The 21,620-nt window shown below is 40.0% G+C and overlaps 1 protein-coding gene across 1 annotated transcript in view; it reads right to left on the bottom strand.

Annotated features, from left to right (window-relative positions):
* Window positions 1-8,634: 8,634 nt before the first annotated feature.
* The window catches only part of Gab3 (GRB2-associated binding protein 3), a 32,928-nt gene continuing 19,942 nt past the window's right edge, over window positions 8,635-21,620 (bottom strand). The window contains exons 8-10 of the mRNA XM_013035411.1: window positions 13,415-13,531; window positions 11,854-11,963; window positions 8,635-8,993 (exon numbers count right to left, since the gene is read on the bottom strand). Coding sequence (XP_012890865.1) covers window positions 8,933-8,993; window positions 11,854-11,963; window positions 13,415-13,531 — 288 coding nt within the window. The 3' untranslated portion in view covers window positions 8,635-8,932. The remainder of the gene's footprint in view (window positions 8,994-11,853; window positions 11,964-13,414; window positions 13,532-21,620) is intronic.

The raw sequence follows: 21,620 nt of genomic DNA, 5'->3' as shown, positions 1-21,620 counted from the left end.
GTAAAACTTTAGATATGGAACAGTTACTGTACTAAATGAAAAAAGTAGTATAAATTTCAATAGTAAGCCTTAAAATTTATATGTAATGTTTTACACATTTAATATATTAAAACAAAGAACTCAGAGAAAGTTCGAAAAAATCATCAGTATGTATTGGCGAATGATTGATTTTTAATGATTTCCTGTTTGTTCCATTTCCTAAATTGCCTTCACTTTCCTAGTAGTACTACAGATACCTTAATTCCAGAACCTCCTTTCCAACAAAAAGAGAACAATGGAACAAATCTAGAGGTTGCACATAAGTAGCCACAGACTGTAAACAGTGGCACATTTTCCTTTCTTTGTTAAAAACTAGCTTACATTAATTAGACAATGGAGAATTTATTATGAAATTCCACATGGATTTACAGTATATCCTACTTTCTTGCCTTCGTTTACACTCCCTTGTCCACTGCCATTTAGTTTTATTTTCTTCAATTACAAATACCTAAACATTCACAATTAGAAAAAGAGAAACAGATGAACAACAGATATCAATGACATGTCAAAAACTTAAATGTTGCTCAAGTGGCAACTACCAAAAAATGTGAAGTCCTTACTATTTGCCTAGTAGGGAGAAAAGAACATTAGGATTCACACACCTTGTCTTAGCACAGTTAAGAGTTTCCAGGCATTGCATGTTTTTCAAGAGAAAATAAGTGAAGGAAGTGTTGATGGAAATTGGGGAAAGAACAGGGTTTTCATCATCCATGTACAAAGAAGGAGAAATCATCATGTACACCTGCTTACACGGAACCCAACCAGCACCCCATTACAACGATAGTGCAGACTGCCTCCCACTACCCCGCGCCACCCCACGCCAGCTTCTCCTAGAACTGACACAGTCAAGACACTGCCAGTCACTGCGAGCTCCTTGTGGACCATCTCTTGCTGACGTTGGGCATAGGTGACCAGGCACCTGCGGGCCATGTCTGCCTCCAGAGGGGATCCAAAGGGCACAGTCAGAGAGCTGGAGGAAGACAGACTTAAGGCAGCACGCACTGCTCACTCTGCTCCTGCCCCCGACCCCTTCCCTTTCAGAGGCCTGGCCTGGAACGCACCCCCCCACCCCCGGCCAACCTGAGCCCCGCAGCCACCTCCCCAGGGAGGGCTCCAGGCCTTCTGCAGCGCCCTGCAGTCGTGTCAGCCACAGACCAGCCCCTGCCTTCCGCGACGCCCGCTCTGGTTGTGCCTTTGCCCACGGGGTTCACCCGCCACTGGCCTCCGTTCCTTCTCGGGCTGTGGTCACCTTCCTCCGCGCACCCGCAGCAGCCTTCCCTGGCCTTCTCTGCCCAGCCTCGACCCTCCCCCGCCTCGCGCCCTGTGGGAAGGATACAACTCCACGAGTCGGCTTCCAGGCCTTAGGAACGAGGTGGCGGCATCTCCACTGGCGGCTGGAGCAGGGGGTGCCCGCTCGCCCCGCGGACTGGGGATGGCGAGCACGCCCACCGCGCTCTCCCCCACGTGGCTACTGGGCTCGGGGCTGCCCGGGGCACCGCGGCCTTGCGCGCCTTCGGGGCCGCTCTGGGGACGCTCGTCGCTCTGGCCACCGGCGGATGCTGGCCTCTCGGGGGCCGCCTGCCCTTCGGCCGCTGGGGACGCTCGCTGGCCGCCCTCGCCTTCTTCTGGCCCAGCTGCAGCATCGGCGCATTCACAGCTGCTGCTGCTGCTGCTGCTGGTATGGCCTTCGTCCTCCATGGCTGTGCTGTTCTTTCTCTCAGAGCGCCCTAGAGCACAGACACCACCACACCCGCCATCTTGGTGCTTCGCCAACGACAGGAAGCGTAAGCAGGAAGCCCCACTCCTCGAGCCTGCACGTGCCTTGCGAAGCCCATGGCGCCTGCGCAACCCACCCACCCACGTGGGCTGCTTCCACCCAATCGGCGCCTCCCTGGTTGCCACGGCAACAGCGGTTCCCGCCCAAGCATCCTCCCATGACCTCCTGTGGTGTCCGTAGAGGGCTTAGAACAAAGAAGGCCTCCAAATCGACCCATTCATGAGGTCTGAGGGCTCTTGGGCCAAAAAAAAAAAAAAAAGTGTGAGTCTTGAGGAGACTCAGCTCAATAGCAGGCGCCTGTCTCTGCATCTACAGAGAGCCCACATGACCAGGCCTTGACTGCATCCTAGACGCTCTAGATGGGCCATTGTGCTCTCAGGTGTGTCTGCCCAGCCTATGTGGCCATATCATGGCTCCTCAGCATGGGAGACTCCTCGGTGCCCGCTGCACAGTCTAACCTGTGATCTCCCTACTGACCCCCCACCTCCCGCGTCGTCCAGTGCTGGCCTGGAACCGCGTGCCTCCGCCCATCCCTCTCCCAACCCCTCCCTCTGGCCCCCACATGTGGTCCAGTCCCAAGGACAGAGCCTGTGAGGAAGGAGCTGCTTCCACTCCTTTCTCTTGGAGCCTCAGGCCTGCCCCTGGGCCTGGGCAGGATCTTAAAAACACCATTGTGTGACACTGTGGTGTTGGGACTATAGGGAGCTGAGGCTGTATCTGCACATGGTGGGGGGAGGGATGGCAACTCAGGATGCTGAAAGCTTCAGACTCTAGGCCCACGGAGATGGGACACACAGCAAGACCATGGGGAATGAAGCGGCACATCTCAGCTGCTACACTCTCTGCTGGGAACTCCCTCAGTCCCTCTGCTAAGACCACACAGTTGTAGGTCTTCAGAGCTAGAGGCGTGAGAGGCTTCACCTGAGAGGAGGCGCTGTTCTGGACCCAGCTCACTGATCCCTGAACAGAAAACATCCAGAATGTCCCCATTCTCTCAAGTATCCTTCTGTTCTTTCTTTTGTTCTGTAGTGCAGAACACTACACCCTGCCCTCTGTAGAGATGGTACACAGAAATCTGGGAAAGGAACAGATCATAGATAGGAATGGACACAAATATAGAACAGATACTGTAGCAAAATAGCCAACAGCAATACACGTAATAAAACAATGGAGCTCTTAGAGCTGCAAATGTTAGAAAAAGAAAGGGAGTTGGGAAAATATAATGTGAAAATGAAGAGATGCCTGAAGACAATGATAACAATTTTATGGATAGAGCTGCTCTTTAAGTGTTGTGCCTTTCCTGTAAGCCATTTATGTTGTCCATTACCAGTCTTATTTAAAAAAAAAAACAACCCCCCCTCCACAAAAAAAAAAAACAACCCTGGGTTGCAAGCCTCTAGGGGATTTGCTTTTTAAGTATGCTCTTTTTGTATACTCTACATCCCATTATGTGAGTTGTAATACAACATGTTTATCATTTCATGTATATCCACCACAATTATTTTCTTCATTATTCTGTTGATGGGCACCTAGGCTGATTCCAAAATTTGGCTACTGCTGATAGTACTACAATGTATGTGGGCATATAAGTATCTCTATATTAAACTGACTTTTATGATTTTTTGTTTTTGCTGGTCATGGGGCCTGAACTCTGGGTCTGGGCGCTGTCCCTCAGCTCTTCAGCTCAAGGCTAGCGCTCTACCACTGGAGCCACAGTGCCACTTCTGGCTTTTTCTGTTTATGTGGTGCTGAGGAATCGAACCCAGGGCCTCATGCTTGCAAGGCATGCACTCTACCGCTGAGCTACCTTCCCAGCCCCTAAACTGACTTTTATTCTTTTGGTTATATACAGAAATGATATGGCTGTGTCATATAGGAGTTCTATTTAAACTTTTTTCTTTATTGGCCCTTTGAGCTTAGGGCATGGGCACTATCTCTCGGGTTTTTCACTGAAGGCTAGCACTCTATCACTTTGAGCCACACCACCACTTCCAGTTGTCTGGTGGTTAATTGGAGATAGGAGTCTCATGGACTTTCTTGTTCAGGCTGGCTTCAAACAGAACCTCAGACCTCAGTCTCCTGAGTAGCTAGTATTACAGGTGTGAGCTACTGGTGCCTAGCTCTATTTAAAAATTTTGGTGAATTTCCATACTAATGTCCAGCAGTGAATGAGCTTCTCCCTTGCCTCCCCACATCCCTTGCAGCATTTATTGTTTTCTATTGTGAGGTAGGACCTTAGTGTACTTTTGATTTGCATTCCTGATGGCCTAGAATGTTGAACATTTTTTCATGTACTTCTTCATTTGAAGTATCTTTCACTTTCACTTTATTTGCCCACTTATTAACTGGATTATTTGTTCTTTTGGTGTCTATTTTTTTAGTTCTTTATATAGTTTGGATATGAATTCCCTGTCATACACACAGCTGGTAAATATTTTCTCCCATTACTTTATTTGTTTTGCTGTGCAGAATCTTTTAAATTTGATCCAATTCCATTTATCACCTTGTTTTATTTCCTGAGCCACTGGAGTCCTTCTAAGAAAGTCTTTGCCTCTATTCATATTGTGAAGTATTTCTCCTATGTTGTTTTATAGTAGTTTCAGTTTTAGATCTAATATTATGTTCTTTAATCCATTTTGACTTTTTTTGTTTTGGAACAGTGTAAGAGATAGGATCTAGTTTCAGCAGATAGATTTACTACTGAATTCTACTAGACATTTAAAGAAAAACTAAATCAATGCTTTTCAAACTATACAAATAAAAAGGGACACCACACTTCCAAAATCATGTTCTTACTCTGATAACAAAGCCAGATTAGGACATAGAAATACTATATGTCAATCTCCTTTATGAACACAGATGCAAAATCCTCAATAAAGTTCTTGAAAACCAAATTCAGCAACACATTAGAAAAAAAAATCATACATCATGATTAAGTTGGCTTCATTCCAGGAATGCAAGGATGGTTTAATATATATGAATGTATATTGAGGCATATAAAGCCAATGTCTTCTAAAGTGTAGTATAGCATATAATCTTCCTTCATACTTTCTGTCTCACCTGTGTTTAGCATGGTCCAAAAACTATTGTGACATAACAAACCATCTCTAAATTTAGTGACTTAAACACGAATCATTTACTTTGCACATTTATCATCAATTTGGGAAGTCACTAAAAGTAAGCTTCAAGTTTACTTTACATAAAACAGAAATCTGGAGGAGTCTATTTCTGAAAAGTGATATTGACATGGTGGGAAATTTTGTGCTTAAAAACAGTCAGGACCACTTAAAAGACTCTGGAGAAGGAGCTGTGGTTTCTTTTCACCTGTTCCTCCTCACTGTATGATGTCTGGGTTCAAAAAGAGAGAGACAGAGAGACACACAGACACACAGACACACACACAAAGAAGAAAGAGAGAGAAAGAGAGAGAGAAACAAGAGGTATAAGAAAGGAGAAACAAGGGGTATGGCAAAGGAGAATCAACCAGGCGGAAGTGGTATCATTTTTTATAACTCTGCCTCAGAAATCTTCTTTGCTAATAGTCAAAGCAGTCACTTCCCAATCCTTCCAAAGTACTAGAGGAGGGGACATATCCTCCTCCTTTATTATGAAGTGGCTAGATTCTGGAGCAGCAAACAGGACAGAAAATATAATTGTGTCCACTTTCCAAGAAGACAATGTACTAAAATTAGGTTCCCCTTAGGGTGAAGACATGGAATAGGAAGAATCCAAGTGACTGTGTAATATCAAATGGAGGAAATATTTGACCAGGCCCTACAGGAGAACTCTAGGGTATAATTCCTACATAAAGTTTATTCTAACATGAGGTAATGGAACTAGGATTTGGTAATGCTGCACCACTCAGAAAGGACAGCATGGAGAATCAATCTGAGGTACTTCCAGCTGTTTGCTTTTGAAGGCACAGCGGCTACAGGAGCCTGAGCTAGGAGCTCTTCTGCAAGACAAATCCGAGAGATATGAGCTGTCTGAAGCAGCTAAGGCTGGAAAAAGGCATATCAAACAGGAAAAAGAGGTCTCAGAGGTTTTAGGTGGAGCACAAAAAGTACCTACCACATCCTGCCAGAACATAAACTCCATAATAAAAGATACTTTTATTTCACTTACTCATATAACCTCAGTGTCCAGTAAGAGTATGTGTTATATAATAGGTGATCATTAAAGTATGTGAAATTGAATGGACTTGTCAGTGAGAATAACTCTTTCTTCTGTTTTTTATACCTTGTGCCTGTAAGTCTTCTATCCAAAGTAATGAGTTTTAAGTTTTTGGCAGCATTGGAGTTTGAACTCAGGGCCTTGCACTTGCTAAACTGGTGCTCCAACACTGAGCTGCTTCCTTTCCAGGTGTGTGCCTGGACTGTGACCCACCTATTTCAGGCTTCCTGTTGTAGGCAGGATAACAGTGTATGACACTGTGTCCAAGTATGGGTCTTTTGAACCTTTCTGCCTGGGCTGGTCTTGAAACACTATCCTCCCAATCTGAGCCTCACAAATGACTAGGCTTAACAGGTATGAGCCACAGGCACTCACCTGTATCTTTGAATAGTTTTATAGTCATTTTCCTTACACTAGTTTTCTGATGCCCCTGGAGTTTTTCATGTTGACTGGTTTACTTGCAAGTAATATTTACTTACACAAATATTTATCCTATAGATTGATAAAATGTATTTATCCACCACTCAAAATGAGATACAGAAGATTTTCATCATCCCTGAAGGTTCTTATGCCTTTTTCTTACAATAATAATTTCTACAATACAGCTAACCACTGTTCAGAGTTCTATAAGCACAGAATTTGAAAACAAATAAAAAGTCTCATTAAGAAATTATTTCCCAGGGGTGGGGGTAGTTGTGGAGGTGGGAGGGAAGGGATGGTAGGGGGAAACAAAGAAGGAGGCAACAATGCTCAACAGGAAATGTACTCATTACCTTGCTCTTGTAACTGTAACCCCTGTGTACAGCATTTTTCAATAAAAAATGTACAAAAAAGAAATTATTTCCCTATAAGCAAAAAGATAGTTTATTTTATAAGCCTTAAATAATCATAAAATAAGGCTTATTATTTCAGGTTAAAACATTTTTAAATAAAAAATGTACATTGCAAAAAAAGAAAATAATTTTCATGACTTGAATTTTCAAAACTAACTGAAATAATTTGAGATTTCAACCCAAACATAGGTTGTGTTATTTCATATGAAGGTGAACAAATGAAAGTGGAGATTGGTCCAAAAAGTGAACCAAAACAATTGAATAGGAGCAAAATTGGTAAAAATGTTGAAAGGGGCAACATTGATCATGATGCATTGTGTTCATAAAGTGCTTTGTTAAATTCCAACTCCTTTGCACCACTTACAGATAAAAAATAAGCAAAATGGGTCCAACAAAGCAGAAAAAAAGCAAAGTTTGTGATTTTGCCTTTTCCATTGAGATTCACGTGGAATTGTTTCTGTGTGGTGATATGGTGGGAGCTCATGGTACAGCACCTTGTGCTGGGAAGGCTGTCCTGTTCCAGAACCTCCCAAGTGCTCCCTGTTTGTTTGTTTTTTTTCCTAATTCTAAAAAGTGAATTTATTTATTTATTTGTCGGTTGTGGGGCCTGGACTCTGGGCCTGGGTGCTGTCCCTCAGCTCTTCAGCTCAAGGCTAGCGCTCTACCACTTGAGCCACAGTGCCACTTCTGGCTTTTTCTGCTTATGTGGTGCTGAGGAATGGAACCCAGGGCCTCATGCATGCAAGACAAGCGCTCTACCACTGAGCCACCTTCCCAGCCCTAAAAAGTGAATTTAAATAACCACTTAATTCTGCTTTTACTAACACAATGAAACTGTGGTTCAAAAAAGAGTATTCATGCCTACCTAATATTCCCCGTCCTACATGAAGTTTTGTGGATATGCTTTCTACCCTGTGGGGGCCACTTTATGCTAACACTACCCTCTCTCAATAGTAGAAAATAAAGCCAAATACGAAAAAATAAGTGGCACAATGAAAATAATGTAATAAAATATAATTTAAATCAAGGGAAACCAAAGTTAAACAGGAAGCTGAAAACAAAAAGTAATGGGACTACGGCATAAGAGGGTAGGGGTTCAGGGAGCCTTTGACTTAGATTTTGAGGTTCATGTTTCTCTGGTCTACTTTGTGGGCCAATCTGTTCTTCTGGAGCATGTATATCAGTGTTTACATTTTTGTCTTAGACTTACCAGTGGTTTCCCTTTCTTTTAGCATCAGTAATAGGGTTGTCTTCTTTATACCTTTGGCCTGTTTCCTCTCAACCTGAGCCCATTTTCTAGCATGTACCATGACCTGGAGATGTCACTTTCCTAGAACCCAGGGCTGTTAGGAGCCTTGGCCATGAAAAAGGGAGGTATTGGTAAAAGAGATCACTCGGGGAGAGGCAGGTCTAATGGCTCCTGTTTTGATCATGTAAAATGGATGACAAAGGTCAAGCTATATGTAGTGTCAGGAAGAGCAGTAGATTTTCCTGTTAATTATTGAAGCTAGTTTCTGAAGGAGGAAAAGGATGTCAAGATATTGTTTGGCTGAGTAAATGCACTACTAATTACAGCCACCTGCTCAACTGTTTGCAGCCAAATCTTGTGTAGGTCATTGCACATGAGTCCAGTTAAATTTGTTGTACTTGAAAACAGTAATAAAGTCTATTTATAATGCTCAGCTTTCTAAAGATGGTCCTTCTCATTTATATTTATAATGCGCAGCTTTCTAAAGATGGTCCACCTTATTTATATTAAATGTCATCACTTCAAACAAATTGAAGAGAACTTAAGTCATGATTTCCCTTATAAGACCTTTATTAATTCCAGAAACAAAACAGAAAGAAGCAAAGTGATTTTGAAAAATTGGTGTGATTTTAGGTACAGATATGTAGGGATGGCAATTGAGAAGACCATTAAGAGAAGGAAAACAGGCTGGAGAAGAACCTTCAGTTTGTACTTAGACCTGTAGGTCACGATGATTCAGGTGACATTTGCTTTACAACGAAGTGGCTCATACAGTGACTCCATGTGGTTGCTTTGTGCCTTGATGGCTAGGCTGTGTGCTGGGCCTCAGGACTCCTTCTTCCCCAAGGAAAGCTTAACTTCTCAGAATTCCTGGGTTTTTGGCCTTCCCAACTTGCAGGCTGAGACCCTTCTGTTCTCCATCCTGCACCAGAAATGGAACAAAAAAGGAGCTACAAGAAACAATGTGGGATTAATTGCTGCATTGCTGTTGTATTGATTCACAAATCTTTCAGGAAGGTATTCACTGCACTATGCACAGACATGCCATGTGCATGACTCATAATGGTCTCTGCTCTCATTTCTGCAACACACACCAGGTCCGTGGTCCGTAGCACAGTCCTGGCTTACATATATAGACTGTCTCCACCAGAAAACAAGATTCAGCTGGCATTGTTTTAAGTTAATGGTGTTTTTCTCAGGAGCATGTATGCTGTTGTCTGCTCAAAACCTACCCATATTTCATTTCACTGAATCATTGTACTTTTGCATAGCCATTGTTTAGGAGTTTGATCAAAGCAGAACATAACTGCACATATCTTGTAACTGAAGGGTGATCCCAACTTAAAAAAATTATTTTTTGCTGATCCCTATTGTTTCCATACGTTTAATGTAGACAGTGACTATTTAGAGCATTCCTGTTTTTAATTAATCACATCCAAACATGCCATACTACTCATGTGTATATTGCTTCATGGCCTAACTACATTCTTTGCAATGTTTTGTAGGAAACAAATTTCTCCTTTTTTGCCTCCCTCTCTCTCATTAGTTGAGTGCTATTTCACTACTGACAACTTCTTTTTCATCTTCAATCTGGTGTGGCTCTTGATACTTAGACCCATAGTTTTTCTGCATCAGACTTTGCCAGGTAATCAAGGATCCAAAAATCAAGTGCCTCACACACAGGGAAGCTACTACCTATGAGAGCTGTCAGGCTGTAGCTCTTGCTTCTTGCCTGAGATCTTTAACTTTGCATCAATCACATGGAGCTCCTTATAATTTCTTGCCTATGTGCTGTGATAGAGTCCTGGCCATAGGATACAAGAATTGGCAAGTCTCCTTGCTCTGTCTAGGCTCTCTAATAATCCTCAATTTAAAGTATTTAGAAATTTCTCCCAACTTTGCCACATGAGGAAGACAGTGTAACTGCATTGAAAATCAAAGTAACTTTGTAAATGGTCAAAACTCTAGGATTTTGATATTTACTTACCTTTGGGGCCTGTTTAAAACCCTGCAACTCTGTGGCAAAGCCTACAATTGCCCCAGCTACCTACTATCAGAGAGCTGCCTATTTGATTATTCTCATACATTTGACTCTGCATTGGTTTATTTCTCAGTTGTTTAAATATGTCATCTGGTTATAGATGCTTAGAAGAATCACAAAAAGGCCTTGAATAAAACTCTATGTTCAACTGAGAACTTCATTCTGGATCTCATAGATCCCATGAAACCCACCATTGCAAAGCAAGGGAATTTATACTCTCAAGATTGGATTGTTTCTCCAGAAGAGAAAAACTGGCCAGGAAACCTCACAGTGGAACTCATTGTTACTTTTTTTTCTGGTCATTTCTATCACTTAAAAGCTTTGGCCCTTCACAGGATAACCAGGGACAATTTATATCTTCCTGGAGTTGGCAACAATTTATCCAACAGCATTATCTAGCTCACAGGCAGAAAAGTAAATTGATTTCATAGGAGACAATGTGGTCTACAATGGATCTTAGACTGACCACAAGGAGGTATTTCTAATTGTGAGTACTGATGATGTTAGAATTCCAGTTGGACATTGCACAGAGATCCTCATTGGTATATATCTTTCAAGTGTCAAAGCATCTTTTCAGGCCCCTGTGAAAGGGAGAGGGGATGATGGCTCATATTGTGTCTGTAGGTATTTTCTATGTCGCCAAGGTTTACCCTACTGATGGATTCTTGCCCCCCCCCCCCCCCCCCCCCCCGCGGCTGCCCCCTCCCGCCACCAATCCTCAGAGGTAGTGTGAGATACTGGAATGAGCTAGTTGGCAGACTGGATAGCTCTAAGCCTAACTCTGTCTTAGCTGTATGAATGACTTTTGGGCTACATTGGTCCCTCTTAGCTTTCTTTTCTTCAGAGTGGGAGCAACAGTCTCTTCGATGCCTAGATTCTGAAGTCTTTTAGGGGAAGGAATGAGCTGATCAATGAAAAAGACTGCTGGGAAAAAGCCAACAGCAATGCAATAGCAAGCTTAAGCACAATGTCCTTAGAGCCACCAGTGTGATCTGATCTGTTTATCACGAAGCCTGGAACCTGTTGCCCATCACTTGAATTATATGTCTTCAGGAACAGAAATGATTGGCCTGATGAAGTCTTTAGATAAGGAGTATCGATTCTGCCAACATTGCTATGCTTGATTTTCTCAACTATGTCTTCAAGGGCTGCGTGATAAGGGTCTCTAGGGGCCTTGTTGTCAGGATGATTTATGATTCCAATCAAAGCACAGGAGACAGGACATAATTTCAGGTATTGAAGGCAAATGATGTCATACTGTTGGTAGCAATACTGGTTCTATCTTTGCTCCAAATACTGTTTGAAATATTTTTAACAGAATATTTAGAATAATGTTCTCCCAAGGCTTAAAAAATTGTTCCTGCCCTGCCTGAATGGATGAAACTTTAAAAATATATTTTAGTTTGTGAATGTGGAATTTTCCATCTCTTCCTCTTATGACTATGGAGCTAATGGCAAGCATCCCTGAAGCTGAAGAAGTGAAATGTCTGCTATGGGCTCCAGCACAGGGATCTGGGGGCTGGACTCCCTCAGATCTCCCTTTGGGAGGAAACTACTGGTTGTTTTCTCCATTCAATGCTTTAACAGGTTCTCTCTCCTAAAGATTTTGCCAAGACTACCACAACTACATATTATTTGTTTTCAACTGTGTCAACCATTGGTGTGTTTTTAGTGAAAAGAAAAAGCAAACTGAGCCCCACATTTCCCTCTTGCACACTTGACTCAAGCCCACACTTCTCACGCTTTGGATTGCCTTTCATCCGTCCACTCCTGCTTGGTGCTCTGGAGAGCCTGTGTCTTCTGCTCATCCACCTGGACATAGTCTACTCTTTGCTCTTCTGAAAGAAGTTTCTGAGGGGAAGAATCAAAAGGTTTCCATTATATCTTAACTTAATAATTCAGGAAAATACCTACCCTTCTTTGGTAGATTACATTGTCATTAAATAATTTCCCTTCCTCTCTATAGAAACACGTGTGTGTGTGTGTGTGTGTGTGTGTGTGTGTGTGTGTGTGTGTAAGCATTCTGTAGCCCTCTGACTTGGTTTGACCAAAAGAATGTGAGTTGAAGTCACACGTGGCAATTCTAAGGAGAAAAGATACTTCCTGGTATTCGGTCTCCTTTTCCTCTTCTAAGAACCCTGAATCAAAGATGACCTGGAACACAAAGGCCTACTCTGAAGTAGTCTTTCTCATGAACTATAAACTAAAAGAGCCTTTGTTGTTAGGAGCAGCTGAGATCCACAGGCTGTTTGCTCTAAATTCAAACAGACTGATGTGGCTTTTGTTTTTGTTGCTCCCATCCTTTTGTCCAGCTTTTCTTTTTTTTCTTTCTTTTTTTTTGTCAGTCATGGGGCTTGAACTCTGGGCTTGAGCACTGTCCCTGCGCTCTTCAGCTCAAGGCGAGTGCTCTACCGCTTGAGCCACAGCACCACTTCCGGCTTTCTAGTGGTTTATTGGAGATAAGAGTCTCACGGACTTTCCTGCCCGGGCTGGCTTTGAACCGTGATCCTCAGATCTCAGCCTCCTGAGTAGCTAGGATTACAGGCATGAGCCACCAGCACCCATTGTCCAGATTTTCTTGAGAACAGTTCAGGTTTTGGGGACAAAACACACAAATGGAGCCATGCTATATATTCTGTCCAGCAGATTGCCTTTTTCCACCAAACAATACATGTTTAGACACAGCGTGGATCATAAGCATCCTGTGCTGATGTACCATTCATTCATTCCACAACTTACTCTGTAAAAACAGAGATATTACTGGCTCAGATCATCTTTATTGGTACAATGCCGGTGATACTCAGAGCAGCTCTTAATGTAGGTGCTATTATTTCTGATCCCCACTTTTCAGATTAGAATATTATCTAGTGGAGCTAAAACTGAGTAACCTGCTAAGAAGTTTTGCTTCTACTTAGGTCTCCTATTTATAATTCCCTAAAGTGTAGCCAGACTAAGGTTTTATATGTACCCTAAACAGGCTCTTCCTATGTCTAGAGAGCCTTCTGCTCTATTCTCATCTCTGCCTAAGGATTTTTTCTATTACTTTTATGGTCAAAAATTTGAACAGCATGAATATAACGTCTCTTTATATACATTTATCCAAACAATATATGCCAGAAGGAAATATCCAGGATTTCATTTTTTCTAGAAGGCAGGATTAGGGTCGATTTTAAACACTTTTTCATTACACATATCTGTATTTTTTAAGACTTCCTAAAGAGATAACACATGGTTTGGTAATAAGAAATACACAAGCAGATGTGTGATCACTTGGGAATTCTCAGACACAAGATCCTTCCTACCTGTTGCACAGGAGCTGGTGATGCTGAATTAAAGTCCAGGGCCAAATAATCTAGGCTGAATTTCTTTGTCCATGCAAGAGCACCACTGCTCAGGGAGTTGACCATTCTGTGCTCCTCCTAGGAATCAATATCATAGGACTCCAGTTAATGATGCCTAGCCAGGTTGTCCCTGGGAACGAAGGGCATATTTGGTGTCATCCAAGTAGCTGCCATCATCAGATCATAAGAGACCTGAGAAGACCTGCCCACACATCTGAATGAGATACATTTCAAAGACAATAAAGCCAGTTTAGCATTCACTATGACAAGACAGGGTTTACCAAAATTCTCTTATGAAAGAATTTATGGATTTGACAGGCTCATGGTACTTTTAAAGATTAACTCTTGAAACAATCACTACATTTATGAAAGTTCTAGAAAAGGAATTCCAAATGCGCCTTACTGCTCTGCATCCTGGTTAACAACTGGCATTGTCAGATCTTTAAACCTTTTATCCAGCTGGTGATGTTTGGTAAAGTAGTATCTTAACGGGGTTTGATTTTTTTATTTCCTCAATTAGCTACCTTGGACATGTTTTCATGTGTTGAAGGCCCATTTATTGTTTTTCTGTCTGTTTACATTGTGGTTTCATTTTGGTAATGAAGTGTATTTTTTCCTATTTATTTTGAATACTTCCTCATATATTTTAGGGACTATCTAAGTATGTTTTGGTTATACAAGATGCAGATGGCCATTTCAGTTTGTGGCTTGTCTTTTAAAATGGTATTTCTTTTTAACAAAAAGAAGTTCATGCTTCTAATATGTCTTTCCCTGTGTGTTTTGCACATGACTTTTCTTCAGAAAATCTTTGTCTAAGCTTAGATTATGGTTTATTTCTCCATACTATTTCCTAAAATGATTAAATTTTAACCTTCATATTTATGTAACAGTCTCACTTGAGCTAATTCTAATATATATTGGCAAAGATACATACACTTTGTTCCTTTTCTAATTATTTTTCTTTTACACAGGGCCTCACTCTAGTTCAGGCTGGGCTGGAACTCAACATTTTCCAGCCTCTGCCTTTTTCCCCAGTTTATTTATTTCTAAATTATACATTTTTTTGTCTTTTCTTTTTTGGTACTGGGGATCGAACCCAGGACGTTGCGCTTGCTAGGCAAGCGCTTTGCCACTGAGCTACATCCCAGCCCCTAAATTATACATTTTTTTATCTTTAAGTTGTTGTAAGGGTTTCCAATTTAAGTGTCAGTTTATCAGCACAATGCATCTTCATCAATACCTGCTTCATTGTTCTCCCACTTGTTACTTCTTGTGTAGACTTGCTCTTTTCTTAGTAATACAGCCTTTCTGCATTTAGACATCAAGCAAGCTATATTATGGTCTGGAATCTGTTTATGGGCTTTCCCTTCCATCCTATTGGTATATAGGTCTATTTTTGTAGCAAGACTGTGTTGACTGTTGCAAGTGTTAATAACAAAAATTTCACCCTCCTTGTTCTTCCAGAATGTCTTGGTTATTCTTGGCCCTTTGACCTTAACAAATATTCAAATCAGCCTCAAAGTTTCTCAATAATCACCCTTAGGTCTTTCATAAGAAAAATGTCTAATAGTTTAGTCTCCCACTTTAGGAATATAATCTATTTCATTTATTTAAACCCATTCAAGTTTTTTTCTATAGTTAATATTTTCTCTATAGTGTTTTTGATGATGTTTTATTACTTTGTTTTTTTATTATAGAGGGTCTATTTTCTTTAAATTCTACTTTTGATTTCTTACCACTGTATAGACATTCAACTGATTTTGTGAATTGATTTTATATCCATCAATCTCAATAATTCCTTTGATTAATTGTAATATTTCTAATAGCTTATTAAAATTTTTGGGCAGCGATCACTACATTTGTAAATAATTGTGGTTTGTCTTCTTCTTTACGTTGTAATCATTATTTCCCTTAGTTCTTTAATTTGACATATGTCATTGGATGAGAATTCAACTATAATGCTGGATAGAAATGGTTAATATCCCACTGTAACCCACATATAGCTTTTCCAGGAAAAACTCAAAAAAGAAACTTCAGATTTAAATGAAACGGTGGACCAATTGAACCCAACACACACCTCTAGAACATTTCACCCAGCAGTTGCAGAAGTCATATTCTGCATTGGAACCCATGGAACATTCTTAAAAACAGACCATACTCAAGGTCATAAAGTCAGTATCAGTAAATATTTTTTAAAAAGTTAACCCTTGTAACTTGTCAGACCCTAACAGAATAAAGTTAGACCTTATCAGTAAAAAATTTTAAAACTGAAGAAAATATTCATACTCATTGTGAATGGACAAAACAGTGCTTAATATTGAGTGGATCATCAAAGACAAGAGGGGAAATCCAAAACTTTCTTAAATCCAATGAAAATGAAAACACAACCCACCAGAACATTTGGAACACAGCAAAGTCAGTTTAAAGTTTATAGCTATGAGAACCTATATCAACAACATATTTCAAATTAATATCCTAATAGTGTTCTTGAAGCTCTTAGAAAAACAAAAAGAAGCCGAATCCAAAACACTACATGGAAAGAAGTAATAAATATCAGGACAGAAATCAACGAAGTAGAGATTTTTAAAAAGCTATACAAGGAATTAACAAAACAAAAAATGTTCTTTGAAAAGATAAACAAAATTGATAAACCCTTAGCCAATATGATTAAAAGGAGAAACCACACAAATAAATGAAATGAGAGAGATGAAAAGGGGGATATTATAATAAATACTAGTGAAATCTAGAATATTATGAGGGAATATTTAGAAAAGTTTTACTGAAACAAACTGGAAAATTGAGTAAAAATTGGTAACTTCAAACTACCAAAATTGAACCAAGTGGTATAAACTAAACAGATCTATTAAAAAGCAATGATTATATAATCACTTAATCTCAATAAAAATATTTTAAAAAGCAATGAGACTAAAACAACAGTAAAGGATCTCTCATCAATGAAAAGTCCAGGACCCTATGGGTTCACAGCTCAAATTTATATAGCTTTTTAATACCAATGCTGATCAATTTTTTTTCATGAAACTGAAATGGAGTGATCAATACCACACTCATTCTTTGAAGCCAATATTTAGTCCCATAAGTGGACAGGGACACAAAACAAAGAAGACCTTATAGATCAACATCTTCTTTCATGTCAAGATGCAAGGATGCTTCAATATATACAAATGAAAAAAACATAATACAGTACATTAACAGATTTAAAGTAAGAATCACAAAAACATCCTAATAGATGCAGAAAAAAAACCTTTGACAAAATACAACATCCGTTTATGATAGGAAAGCTTTGGAGTAGCTACAAACAGAAGGCTCATAGTCCAACATATGAAAGACTATAATGACAAACCTATAACAAACATTATAGTAAATGATGAAAATCTGAAGCAATTTCCTTAAAAATTGGGAACAAGACAGATGCCCACTCTCACCACTCCTATTCAATATACTATTTTAATCTTAGTCAGGGCAATAAAGTGACAGAAAAATATAAAAGGAATAAGGAAAAAGTCAAAATTTCCCCATTTGCAGATGATTTGATCCTATATCTAATAGACTCTAAATGCTCCACACTCAAATTCCTGGAGCTGATAAATAACTTCAACAAAGTAGCAGGACATAAAATCGACACAAAATATGTAGTATTTCTGTGTAATAACAATAAGAACATAGAGAAGAAAATTAGGAGAATGAGTTTATTCCTAATAACCTAAAAATATCTAGGAATAAACCTAAATAAGTTGGCGAAGGGCCTCTGCAATAGAAACTATAAAACTTTGAAGAAATAAATTGAAGTAGATACCAGGAGGTGCAAGGAAATCCCATGTTCACGGATTGGCAGAATAGAGAAAGAAAACAGCCGGACTTCCAAAGGCCATCACTAAATTCAATGTAATAGCTATCAAAATTTCAATGTCATTCTTTGCAGAAATGGGAAAAAAACAATCCAGAACTTAATATGGAAACACAAAAGGCTCCAAATAAGTCAAAGCAGTTTTCAACAAAGAAAGCAATGTTGGAGGTACCACAATTTTAGACTTCAAATTATACTACAGAGTCTTAGCAAACAGCTTGGTACTGGCACAAAAACATATCTGAAGGGGCTGGGAAGGTGGCTCAGTGGTAGAGTGTTTGCCTCACATGCATGAGGCCCTGGGTTCAATTCCTCAGCACAACATAAGCAGCAAAAAGCTGGAAGTGGCACTGTGGTTCAAGTAGTAGAGTGGTAGCCTTGAGCTGAAGAGCTGAGCACTCAGGCCCAGAGTTTAAACCCCACGACTAACAAAACAAAAAACATCTCCCACCACATAAAAACCATACCTGAAGACCAATGGAACAGACTAGAAGACCCACAAATGATTCCACATACTTACAGCCATCTGGTTTTTGACTAAGGACCCAAAATGTATTTTGGGAAAAAAACTCTTTAATAAATGGTGCTGAAAGAACCAGATTTCCATATGCAGGAATCTAAAAATGGATCCATGTCTATCAATTTGTACATATAAATTGTAATATCAATTCAAAGTGGATCAAAGACCTTAATATATGATATGAAACCTTGAAACAACTAAATGAAAGAATAGAGGGGGGGAGGGGGGGAAGGATTGGGTGGGGGGAGGGGGAGGCTGGGAAGGGAGGTGGAGAGTAAACAAAGGAGGAGGCTGCAATGCTTCGTAAGAAATGTATGCATTATCCTGCCCATGTAATTGTAACCCCTCTGTACAGTATGTTCACAAATACAATAAAATAAAATTTTTTTAAAAAATAAGAAAGAATAGAGAAAAAGGGCTGTGAAGGTAGCTCAGTGGTAGAGTGCTTGCCTTGCATGCATGAGGCTCTGGGTTCGATTCCTCAGCACCACATAAACAGAAAAAGCCAGAAGTGGCACTGTGGTTCAAGTGGTAGAGCTGAAGAGCTCAGGCCTAGATTTCAAGACCCATGACCAACTTAAAAAAAAATAGAAAAAAGCTAGAACTTATTGTCATGGGTAGAAACTTTCTGTATAAAACTCCAGGACCTTAGCAACCAGAATAGAGTAGAAAGGGATGGGAATGCAGTCACGAATTCAGAGTGAGGGAAGAAGTGGATTGGGAGGGGTGGTTGAGAACATTGAAAAAGGTGACATTGATCAAGAAGCATTATATTCATAGACTGTTTCGTTGAATGGAAACTGCTTTGTTGAATGGAAACTCCTTTGTACAACTACTTGAAGAGAGTAAATTTACAAAATGGATGTTAGCTGGGCGCCAGCGGCTCATGCCTGTAATCATAGCTACTCATGAGGCTGATATCTGAGGATCACAGTTCAAAGCCAGCCCAGGCAGGAAAGTCCTTTTTTTTTTTTCGGCTGGTCATGGGGCTTGAACTCTGGGCTTGGGCGCTGTCCCTCAGCTCTTCCGCTCAAGGCGAGCACTCCACCGCTTGAGCCACAGCACCACTTCTGGTTTTCTAGTGGTTTATTGGAGACGAGAGTCTCATGGACTTTCCTTGCCTGGGCTGGCTTTGAACCATGATCCTCAGGTCTCAGCCTCCTGAGTAGCTAAGATTACAGGTGTGAGCCACTGGCGCCCAGCTCTTTGAGTCTCTTATCTCCAATAAGCCACCAGAAAACCAGAAGTGGTACTGTGGCTCAAGTGGTAGAGTCCTAGCCTTGAGCTGAAGAGCTGAAGGACAGTACCCAGGCCCAGAGTTCAAGCCCCACGACTAACCAAAAAAAAAAAAAAAAAGGATGTTAAAAAATAATATAAGATGTAAGAGATTTTAAACAATTTTAGAGACTTAATTTCTTTTTGGTCAAAATATGTACAATTACTCTACAGTTTCTTAAATGATTGAGCTCTAAAAGCTTATATATATTGACTAGCTATTTAAAACTAGCATATCCCTTTTTACCTACAATATATTGTCTCCTATGAGGCATAGCTATCTTGAACCTCATTTGGGGTGTCATCATGACAATATTGAATCAATATAAATTCTCAAGCACAACTTTTCATGACTGCAACTGACTAATATGTGTACCCACATTTTGGATTAAATTATTTTGAAATAAGAAAATAAAGCCTCAAGATAAAAAATAAATTGGCAAAGTGGCTAAATAGACACCTCTCAGAAGTACAAATCCAATAAATACCTGAAGAAATGCTCAACATCTGGAGCCATAAGGAAAATAGAAATCAAACCAACATTGAAGTTTTATTTCATTTTAGTCAGAATGGCCATGATCAAGAATATGAACAACGAATGCTGGTGAGGACATGGGGGGAAAAGGAATCCTAATACACTGTTGGTAAGCATGCAAATGAGTGCAGCCACTATGAAAGTCAGTATGGAGATTCCTTAAAAAATTATACACACATACATATATGCACATACAAACTATGATCCAGTAATACTACACTTGGATATTTATCTGAAAGATTACAAATCAGGATACCATAAAGGTATCGATCCATCCATGTTCCTTGCAGCACTATTCACAATTGTGGTTATAGAAATAGCCCAGAAGCATTACCATGGTTAAGTGGATCAAGAAAATGTGGCATATATACATTTCAGTATTTAGGAAGAATAATATGTTCTTCTCAGGAGAATGTCTGCTATTATTCTAATACGTTTGCCTTTATTTGTGACTTGATATTCCTCTCATTTTACTTTCAATGTATTCTTTGTTCTGTACATTTAGTTGTGTTTTTTTTTTGGGTCCAGTTGTGGGGCCTGAACTCTGGGCCTGGGCGCTGTCCCTCAGCTCTTCAGCTCAAGGCTAGCGCTCTACCACTTGAGCCACAGCGCCACTTCCAACTTTTTTCTTTTTTGCTTATTTGGTGCTGAGGAATCGAACCCAGGGCCCCAGGCATGCAAGGCAAGCACTCTACCACTGAGCCACCTTCCCAGCCCCACATTTAGTATTTTAAGTATATCACATAGAGAGGATTTTTTCTTCTGCTTTTGTCTGCTTGGTGTTCCAAAAACCTCCTGTTCCAGTGTGATTGTTTCTTTTTCAAGATGTGGAAAATAACTGAGTATGATTTATTTGCCTTTAAGTATCTACATCTTCTACGTACATGACTCCTAAGTTTGGTCTTTCATGGAGACTCAGAAGTCTTATATGTTCTGTATGGTTTCTTATGTTTTTATTATTTTCAGAATGTCTAAATCATTTGCCTTGTCTTCAAGCCCTGTCTTCCACTTTATCCAGTAAGTGGTAAGCCTTCAATCTTTAAATCTTTTATGTGACTTATTGGGTCTTTCATTTTCAGAATCTTAATTTTATTTCTTTTTTTGATATTTTAAAATGATTCCTATATCTTTATTGAATTCATCTTCCATATTCTGCATTATTGGAGGCCAATCTGGGCATAATGGCTGCATGCCTGCTATCCCAACTATAGGAGAAGCATAATAGCTAAGTGCAGTAGTATGTGCCTGTCTTCCCCACTGACATAGAGAAATTCATGTAGGAAGATCACAGTCCAAAAACCAAAGCAAACAAGGTTAAAAGTGTGGCTTAATCTACCTTATTAGCATGACAACATCACTTCAATTACAAAAATTGCCAAAACATACCCAACAATCTCTTAACAAGGGAAAACCAGGGTACAACCATTATTGAATTCTATCAAACTATTAGAGAAGAAATAACAACAATACTCCTCAAACTTTTCCATTAGATAGAAATTAAAGGGATACTACTATACTTGTTCCATGAAGCCAGTATTAACTCATTCTAAAACCAGACATAAACAAAAAAGAAAAATTTAGAGCTATTTCTTTGGTAAATATAGATGCAAAAATTTTCAATAAAATATTTGCAAACCAAATTCAACAGCACATCAAAAACCCAACAACAAATCTTCAAAGAAACAACTGCCTGATAAATAAGTGGGCTACAGACTTAAAGAGAAACTTCTCTGAAGAGGAAAGAAGGATGGCCAATAGCCACATGAAGAAATGCTCAACCTCTCTAGACATAAAAGAAATGCAAATCAAAACAACATTGAGATACCACCTCACCCCAGGTAGAATGGCTATAATCAAGAACTCTAATAACAACAGATGCTGGAGGGGATGTGGCCAGAAGGGAACCCTATTGCATTGTTGGTGAGAGTGTAAACTTGTTCAACCACTTTGGAAAGCAGTATGGAGGTTCCTC

The sequence above is a fragment of the Dipodomys ordii genome, unplaced genomic scaffold (assembly GCF_000151885.1).
Source record: "Dipodomys ordii isolate 6190 unplaced genomic scaffold, Dord_2.0 Scaffold209, whole genome shotgun sequence".
In the NCBI taxonomy this organism is placed as follows: Eukaryota; Metazoa; Chordata; class Mammalia; order Rodentia; family Heteromyidae; genus Dipodomys; species Dipodomys ordii.
This window is presented reverse-complemented; position numbering and strand designations above follow the sequence as displayed.